At 39.7% G+C, this 9750-nt stretch overlaps 1 protein-coding gene and 1 non-coding gene across 2 annotated transcripts in view; both read left to right on the top strand.

Annotated features, from left to right (window-relative positions):
• LOC102498492 (uncharacterized) overlaps positions 1-9750 on the top strand; it is a 50481-nt gene that overhangs the window by 20343 nt on the left and 20388 nt on the right. The window contains exons 4-5 of the mRNA XM_006152380.2: positions 3244-3365; positions 6502-6612. Of these exons, the coding sequence (XP_006152442.1) occupies positions 3244-3365; positions 6502-6612 (233 nt within the window). The remainder of the gene's footprint in view (positions 1-3243; positions 3366-6501; positions 6613-9750) is intronic.
• On the top strand, positions 7704-7809 carry LOC114008515 (U6 spliceosomal RNA). The gene has a single exon (XR_003550036.1). It is a non-coding gene; the product is annotated as a U6 spliceosomal RNA (small nuclear RNA).

Below are 9750 nucleotides of genomic sequence, written 5' to 3' on the forward strand. Positions count from 1 at the left end.
TATACATATCTGATTTATATATATATATATAATGCGAGGGGTTTTTTTGTGTGTAGATGCAGAAATAATTGGTCAGCCCATGGCACAATGGTTGAAGAGTTAGATCCCTTATAGCTGAGTGCATAGTTGAGTTTGAGTCCTGGAACCAGTGACTTGAAAAACACGCCAGACACATTTATGTACATGCCCAGAATCCCAAAAAGAGATATGGAGGAGATGGGATTGTGGCATGACCATCCCCCATGGAGTGTGCTTTCTAACTTTGCTGCTCTCTCTCTGTGTCTTTCTCTCTCCAACAAGTATGTATGCCCTCTGGCAATTAGAAGGAAGGAAGAAAGGAAAAGGAGAAAAAAGGAAGGAAGGGGAAGGAAGAAAGAAAGGAAAGAGAGAGAGAGAAAGAAACCATTTTTAGGTATCTAGGTAGATTCTTTAGTTGAGGTAGAAGGAATCTGACATTTTTTTCTTTGTAGCCACTTGCTATTACATCATGTATACTACCAGTATGAGAAAAGGGCTACTGTTTGAAAGCCTAAGGTTTTTAATAACCTTCTTTTCCCTTTTTTTTTTTTTTTTTGAGAGAGAGAATTTTACTATAGAGCCCTTGTGCTCACCAGAAAGACAGAGAGACAAAAAGTGAGAAGTCCCCCCAACCCCCGGCAATTGCCATGCCACAATCCCTTCTCCTCCAATTCTCCTTTCAGGATTTTGGGCATGCACACAGATGTGCCCTGCATGAGTTTCAGGCTGCTGGGTCTGGAACTTGAACCATGGTTGACCATGTGGGATTCCAGCACTTTAACTATTATGCCACCTGCTGGCCCCCTTTTCTCTCTCCCACCCCCAGAGGGCACATGTGCAAGAGAGAGAAAATGCCTATCCAATCGGGTATGGTCACACACAGTCCCTTTTCCTTCCTTTCTTCATCCCATTAGGATTTGGGGCACGTAAGTACCCGGGGTATTTTTCAAGTGACTAGCCCAGGATTTGAACTGCAAACAGCCATGAGAGATTTGATTTGGTTTAACTACAGAGTCATGGATCTGCCCCTCATAACAGTTTTATATTTTGAGAACTTTAACTTTTAGGAAAAGATTACTTGCTAAATATTTTGATGGTAAGTCACTGACATACAGGACTCAGAAAACCTGGTAATAGTTTAAAAACCCATTGCCCCTTACTAACTAGTATAATTTCTTTGGCGAAATCTCTCTAGGTATCGATTTTCTTTGTCTGTAAAATGTACTATTTAGGATGGAGAAGAATATCTCAAAATTTCTTTCAACTCAAATTTTATCTTTCTCAGCTGTGTTTTGCATCATTCTAAGTCAAACAAAAAGTTGCTTGTGTCTCAAAAATAAAATGAAACAAGAACAGTTACAGACTTGAATAAATGAAACATGTGCTTTTGTGCCTTGTTTTTGCTCTATAGAATTTGACTTAGGAACCTGATGTTTTGCCTTATTTAGCAATAAAAAGAAACTTCTTTGTACTTTGTTTCTTTTGATGTTTTTCTCTCTCCACCAGATACAGCAGCAGCCAGAACCCACAGTTCATGTGGATGCATTCCTTTATGATGAAGACTTTATTGATTCATTATGTGAAGAAGGAAAAATGAGTAGGAACTACTGTATGGTGTGTGGCTCACACCAGACAGCACCTTTAGGTAGGCACTCAAGTGTGCACATCTGATGACTTGATGTGTTCTATGTCTTACATGTTGTTAGTATGCAAATTTTTGACCAATTTTGTTTTGTTTTGTTTTTATAAAGTAAAAGACCAACCTACAGCGTGGTCATTACCAGCTATTTCAGTTAGAAAGACTAACTAGAAATAGTATCTGGGGAGGCAAGGTAACTGAAATGTCCCCCAGGACAGGTAGCTCTTCAGGTCCGGAAATTAATGAGAAGTGACCAAATATAGGTGAACAGACTCGTACTCTGCATGCTCAACAGAGATTGATGTGTAAACTATATGCTGATTCATTTTCAGTAAGAAATAGAAGTGGGCCACCTCTATAGCTTAGTGGTTAAGGAAGCTGGATCCCGTATGGCTGACCTCTGATATCAGGTAATATCATTCTCAAAGAGTAACTATTACTGGGCAGGCCCCATAGCCTAATGGTTAAGGGGGGCAGATCCTGCATAGTCCTCCACAGTTCAAATCCAATTCCCAGAGGCTAGAAAAACACTCCAGGAGTGTGCTTATGAGTGCCCCAGATCCCAACAGGATGGAGAAATGGGTGTGTCATGCTACAGTCGCTTCTCTATTATGTGGTGTATATGGAACATAATATAGTAAGCCTTTGGGTTACCTCCAAATCAGAAGAAAGCCAAACTAAGATTGCCTAGACATTTCATCATAAAAATTGGGTGAGAAGGTAGACTGGGAGTCTAGAAGCAGCAGCAATCAAACCGAGGGAAACTGGGACCAGCAGTTAGCGTAATGGCTGTCACTGGACTCCCATATAGTTGACCGTGGTTTGTGTCCCGGACCCGGTGGCTTAAAACTCACGCCGGGCACGTGTGCATGCTTGCCCAAGATCCCGAGAGGAGAATGGAGAAGGGATTGCAGCGTGGCCATCCCCCCTGGGGGGTGATTTCTTGCTTTCTGTCTCTCTGTCTCTGTCTGTTTGGCAAGCACATGCACCCTATAGCAAAAACCTCTAAAAAAAAAAAAAAATCAAAAAACAAGGGAAATTAAGAGGAAGTTAAGTAGGTACCTTAGTCTCCTTTTATACCACTCCTCTCTTGTACTCCAGAATACATTCTAGGCTGGAAAAGGTTGTCACATTGTATGACCCCAGAGATGGTCATTCATTTTGGTAGTCTGCAGTCTATGCACCAATATAGTGGTTCTGTGGCTCCAGGGTAAGCTGATGAAAGCTGGATAATGTAGAAGTTAGTGAAGCCATCCAGCAACAGGTCACAGGGAGCAAAGGAAGGAAAAAACCCAGGACATCGCTAAGCAGCGAGAACGAAAAGAAAGGCATAGGGATAAAGTCAGTCATCAGAGTAACTGTTCCCTAGAGGCCTTTTAAATGTCAGAGACTTAACATTTGTTCTTCTCCAATATAGCTCAGAATAGATGCATACAAAATTATCACATGTTTTTCTTAATTTTTCATTGATTAAGAAAAAAATAATGAAATGTACTTTACAAATATAGACAAAAGAATTAAAAGTGCAGAATGCAATCGATTGTTAATAACCAAAATTTGATGTTCACTCTGTTCTAATTCTCCAGGATTCATTTCCCATTCCTTCTCCCTCATGGAACTGAAGTTCATTTATCATCATGTACTCCCTGATCTGTCAGGAAAGGTCTTGGTTGACGTGGGCTCCAGGCTTGGCATAGTCCTTTTTGGGGTAAAGTCAAGTTTGCGGAAACGTGCTCAACATCTGGAAAATACTTTTTTCTGCTAGCAAGAGCTTTGCCTGCCACCATCCAAGGTGACAGCCTGGCTTTATTTATTAGAATAATGGAATAATAAAGTTAAAATATTATAATATAGGGGCTAGCAGGTGGCGTAGTGGTCGAGGTGCTAGACTTGCACATGGTCGACCACAGTTTGAGTCTCAGACACAGCAGTTTGAAAATCACATGGGACGCATGTCCCTGCGTGCCCAAAATCTCGAGAGGAGAATGGAAGAGAAGGAATTGTGGTGTGGCCATGCCCCCGGGGGGTGATTTCTCACTTTCCTTCTCACTGTCCCAGTCTCTCTCCAGTGAGCACATGTGCCCTATGGAAAAAAAACTTAAAAAAAAAAATACTATAATATTGGCCAGCATTTAAATTCTATTTGATGGTAATAATTGAATTTGGAATTTCAAGAGATCAGCTCTCCAATTTCCTTTACCAGTTTTTCTTTGGAATCCAAATATAATAATGACAAGATTGAAGTTTGTGATTCTCATAACATTTTGCTATTTGTCAGTCTCTACTGCCTTCTGATCTCTTTTTCCTTGTACTCTGCTGAAATAGTATGCTGAGCCTTGAAAAGGATATTTATAATACTGACAAATTTACTTTACCTAGGAAATCACTGTATTGCCATAAGCTAGCCACTTAACACTTCTGGGCCTCTAGTTTTTCATGTGTAAATGAAATGATACTCAAGGATATGTCTCACTCTAATTTTCTGTGTTCTAAAGTTTGAATGTAGATGTTTATTTCTGAAATATCACTTCACTGTAGCACTTTTTGTTTTAAAACTCAAATCATGAGAACGTCTAATATATTTAAATGATTTTATCAAAAACTGAATTGTGGTTTCTGGCCGTCATTAGTAGATTTATTAAAACATGTGGCCAGCAGCAGTAGAGGCTTGTGCCAGAAACAGGCACTGCAGTTCCCAGCATCATTGTCTGTGCCAAACAGAAACAGTTAACCCTTTAATGCTTACTTTGCTTTGGCAATGTGGAAACTTTTATTCTATAATTAGGAAAGATAGTCATAATAGAAAATAAGTTTTTCAGATCCTTTTTATTTAAAGATCATTAGATACTATGATTCTTCATTATATTTTTGTGTACTCTAGTTGATTTACTGATTTGTTATAAAAGTATAAAGCTTGTGGTGGTTAAGACGCTGGACCCCACATGGCCGATAGCGGTTCAAGTCCGGGACCTGGTGGCTTGTAACATATGCCAAGCACGTGTGCATGTATGCCCAAGATCCCTGGAGAAGAAGAGATCACCCCTAGGGAGTGATTCCTCACTTTTCTTCTCACTGTCTCTGTTTCTGTCTCCGGCAAGCACATGTGTTCTATGGCAAAACCCCAAAAAGAAGAAAATAAAAGTATAAAGCTGAAATAATTGTGTATATGTAGATGTAGTATAAGCATTGGTAAATTTAAATACATTTGTCATTTTTTTCTGTCTTAGGTCACTGATTTAGTCAATTTAAAAAAAAGTTCAAATGCATACATATGCACTGTAGGATATGATTTAAAAATATGCAATGAGATATAGATACAAATTTGGCTTTCACATAGGTTGATATAAAATGATCATTAGAAAATTATTTGAGCTTCTAAATTTTTTTATTATTGCAACAAAACAAATATATGAAAATAGATAATCAATTTTTTATTATCCTTATTAACTGATTGGTTGATTATCTTTGGCAGATTGCCAGAAACCAGGCCTACTTCCCTAAGTCAAACAGTGTACATCTCAAGGCACTTTCCCCTCATATTAGCTTATGGATAATTTTCTAGTATATTCCCCATAGGTTAACTATTTCTTGCTTTCCCCACTGTAACTTCCCAAGAAAATATAGAAGAGAGATATTATATAGATAAACTGTGGGGACCAGCAGTTAGCATAATGGCTATGTCGCTGGACTCCCATGTAGTCGACTGCGGTACGAGTCCTGGACCAGGTGGCTTAAACCCATGCCGGGCACGTGTGCATGCATGCATGCCCAAGATCCTGAGAGGAGAATGGAGAAGGGATTGCAACATGGCCATCCTCCCCGTGGGGGAGGGTGTGATTTCTCGCTTTCTGTCTCTCTGTCTCTGTCTTTCTGGCGAGCGCACGCGCCCTATAGCAAAAACCTCTCCAAAAAAAAAAAAAAAAGATAAACTGTGTATTATCATTTTTCTGATTTCCAACTTTGTGGAATGCCTAGTTTTATCAGAAAAAAAATGAGAAATCAATCCTTAAGAAATGTAACTAGTTTTGGGAACCAGCAGTTGGCGTAATGGCTATGTCGCTGGACTCCCACGTAGTCGACCGCGGTTCGTGTCCCGGACCCGGTGGCTTAAAACTCACGCCGGGCGCGTGTGCGTGCGTGCCCAAAATCCCGAGAGGAGAATGGAGGAGAAGGGATTGCGGCGTGACCATCCCCCCTGGGGGGTGATTTCTCGCTTTCTGTCTCTATGTCTCTCTCTGTCTGTCTGGCGAGCGCACGCGCCCTACAGTGAAACTCTCTCAAAAAAAAAAAAAAAAAAAAAGAAAAAGAAATGTAACTAGTTTTGGGACCAACAGATAGCGTAATGGTTATGTCACTGGACTTCCACGCAGTCGATTGTGGTTTAAGTCCTGAACCTAGCGGCTTTGAACTTACACTGGGCACATGTGCATGTGTATGTGCCCAAAATCCCGCGAGAAGAATGGAGGAATAGGGATTGCAGCATAATCATTCCCCCTCAGGGGTGATTTCTCGCTTTCTGTCTCTCTGGCGAGTACACACACCCTGTAGCAAAAATCTTTCTCAAATATAAATAAATAAGTAAATAAATAAATAAAAATAACTATTTTAAATATATGTATAATTTTAAAATAAAAATTAATAAATTAAAATCAAGGCTTTGATCAGTAAAGGTGTTAAGTTACACATGTTGTTTGACACAGACTACAAGATGTTACTTTTCCTTCATTTTATTTTTACTTTATTGAATTATATTTTTTTAAGTTTGACTTTTTAGATTTCTAATAGAAATAAATCCACAATTAAAAGTTACTTGATTTGCATTAAAATGTATCTTCCTATTTTAGGGTTACCTTTACAGTTCAGCACAGGAACTCTATGGAGTAAAATTAAATGGAGACTTTTGCCAGTTGCAGGAAATGGTCATAAAAAAATACCAGTTCACTGACAGAATAAAGGTACTGATTCAAATATATTTTCTGTTATCTGTTAAATAGCTTAATTTAGTCAAATTTCTGCTGCATTTGTTTTGTTATCTATCCTTGGTGTTGTGTAGAAACAGACTGAACTGGGGCCAGCAGGTGGTATAGAGGTTAAGGCGCTAGACTTCCATGTGATGAGCTGCAGTTCAAGTCCTTGGCCCAATAGCTTAAGACACACCAGACACGTGTGTGCATGCCCAGAATCCCAAGAGGGGATGGAGGAGAGGGGACTGTAGTGTGGCCATCCCCCTGGGGGGGTGATTTCTTGCTTTCTATCTCTCTGTCTGTTTCTCCAGCAAGTGCACGCACGCTATAGCAAAAATCTCTTTAAAAAAAATAAAAAACAAATTGAGACCAGCAGTTAGCGGAATGGCTATGTCGCTGGACTCCCATGTAGTCGACTGCGGTTCAAGTCCTGGACCTGGCAGCTTAAACTCACTCCAGGCACGTGTGTGTGTGCGTGTCCAAGATCCCAAGAGGAGAATGGAGAAGAAGAGATTGTGGTGTGGCCATCCCCCCTGGGGGTGATTTCTCGCTTTTTATCTCTCTGTCTTTCTGACGAGCACATGTACCCTATAGTGAAAACCTCTCCAATAAAAAAGAAAAAAAAAAAACAGATTGAATTAACTTAATATTGTAAAATATTAATAAAAATAAATTACTTGAATTATATCCCACCCACATATTTCTTTCTCCCCCATTTTATTAGAAAGTAGAATTTTTTTCCTCAATTTCTTCATATCAGCTATAGTTGTTTACTTTTTATGATAGTGCATACCCATGCAAGGGGCAGGAAGGGATAGAAGCACTCTCAACAGGGTCTGGTCATTTCATAAGTCTCCCATCCCCAGCCTTCCAGTTTTTCAGGAACCTGGGCACCTGTGTATATAACCAGCATGTTTTCAAGTCAATCCAAGTATCCAAACCTGCAGCTGGCCACATGGCTCCTCCCTGTGCCCTGCAAGGGAACATGTTGTATTACCACATGTCACAGGAGCTGGGCCATCAGCACAGTTTCGGAACTAGCATTTTTTTAATATCTAGATGTTAGTTAGAAATGTATTTAAGTGCTCACTTCGGCAGCACATATACTAAAATTAGAACGATACAGAGAAGATTAGCATGGCCCCTGTGCAAGGATGACATGAAATTTGTGAAGCGTTTCATAAAAATAAATAAATAAATAAAAAATAAAAAACAAAAGAGAAAAAGAAATGTATTGAATGTGTGCCAACTGGTGGTGTGGTGGTAAAGGCAGATGGATCCCACATGGCCAACAGCATGGTTTGAGTCCTGGACCCAGAAGCGTGTGTGTGTGTGTGCACCTAAAATCCTGAGAAGAGAATGGAAGAGAAGAAATTGTAGCATGATCATCCCTCTTAGAGCATACATTCTCACTTTGCCTCTCTCTGTGTCTCTCCTGAGAGCACGTGTACCCTATAGCAAACTAAAAAAATAAAATAAAGACTATTAAACTCTGTCGAAAGTAAGTAAAAATTTAAGTAATGCTCACAGTTCTTTATCTTCTTTTTCGAAGCTTTCTGGAGATACTGTGGATAGCACAGAATAGCAGTTCATGGGGTAAATATCCTTGGGTTAGGCTGTGAAACAGATTTTCTCTTTTTTCTATATTTGAGGGGAAAGATAACAAAAAAAAAAGAAATTTTTTTGGTTTATGCAGTAATCAGTAATCTTATCATTTCAATAACAATCCTAATGGCAATACAGAGAAATACTGATTATCTTTGATGATGAGAGCAATCTAATATTGAAAGACACATCTCAGTAAAGTTAAGAACTAGGTCAGCCCTGTGGCCTGGTGGTTAAGGGAGCCAGATCCCACAATTCAAATTGAGGCCCTGGCAGCTTGAGAAACATGCCTTGTGCATGCACACACATGCTCAGGGTCCTGACAGGATGGAGACATGGAGAAGGAATTGTGTCATGGGGCAGGGAGGTGATTACTCATTTTCCCTCTCATTGTCTTTGTCTCTTTCCTCACCAGCAAGTGTATTTGCTTTATGGCAAAAACTTTAAAAAAAAAAAAGGAAAAGGGGGTGCAGAGGCCTATTCCTTTCTTTTCAATACATTACTCTTTTCTTCAACCAGATCTGCTATCTTCTGCTCTAGAAACCTGTTTAACCCTCTCCAGACAATAAATCTTTAGTCTTATTGCTGGGGTGGGAAAAATGTATTAAGGATTTGGTTGCTTCTTAAACTGAGTTCAATCAAATTCCGTCATTTCTTGCATTTCTCCTTTATCTGGTATCATTAATTGTGAGCCTTTTGAAGATTCTCTTGTACACATCAAATTTGAATTAGCTTTCTATATTTCTAGCTTAGAAAAGAATTTTCCATGGTGTCTTAAATTCCTTATCTCTTCCCCTTTTTAACTAACTCACATTTTTTTTTTTTAAATTTATCAGAGGACTTGTGTACTTGCCAGAGAGAGACAGAGAGACATGGAGAAGGAGAAAGCACCCCTAGTGGAACAAGGTTGTGCTACAATCCCCTCCACATTTCTCTCTCCTGTCAGGATTTTGAGCATGTACACGCACGTGTCTGGCATGGTTTTCCAGCTGCCAAGGCAGGTACTCCAACCACACAGTTGGCCATGTAGGATCTGGCTCCCTTAAATACTCGGCCATGGAGCCAGCCCAAACTAAAACATTTTTAGATTCATTTCCTTTTTAATCTCACAATCCTTGGGTTTATACCTTTTTTTAAAAACCCTATACTGTCGTTAAAATGGGGTTTCAGTAATGTACAAAAAATCCATGTGTGTGCCCAGCCCACAGTAGCACACGCTATTTAACACTGCCACTTCACAGGCTGAGTCCACAAGGGAGACCAGGTTTGTCTCCCACCTACCCTAAAACCAGGCTCATTGGTATGCACTTATAGTCCTAGCTGCTCAGGAAGCTGAGGCAAGAGGGTCACAACATAGCAAGACCCTGTAAGGTCTGTTGATTTAAATTCTTTCTTCCCTTTCCAGGCTAGAGATAAACGTTTCCTTATTCGTATTCTTTGTGTTGGCTTACTCCTTTGATGACACTTATATGAAGTTAATAGCATAGTTTTTTCATCCCATTACTAGGTTATAACATACTTGAA

This window comes from Tupaia chinensis, unplaced genomic scaffold (genome assembly GCF_000334495.1).
Source record: "Tupaia chinensis unplaced genomic scaffold, TupChi_1.0 Scaffold000350_1, whole genome shotgun sequence".
Classification (NCBI taxonomy): Eukaryota; Metazoa; Chordata; class Mammalia; order Scandentia; family Tupaiidae; genus Tupaia; species Tupaia belangeri.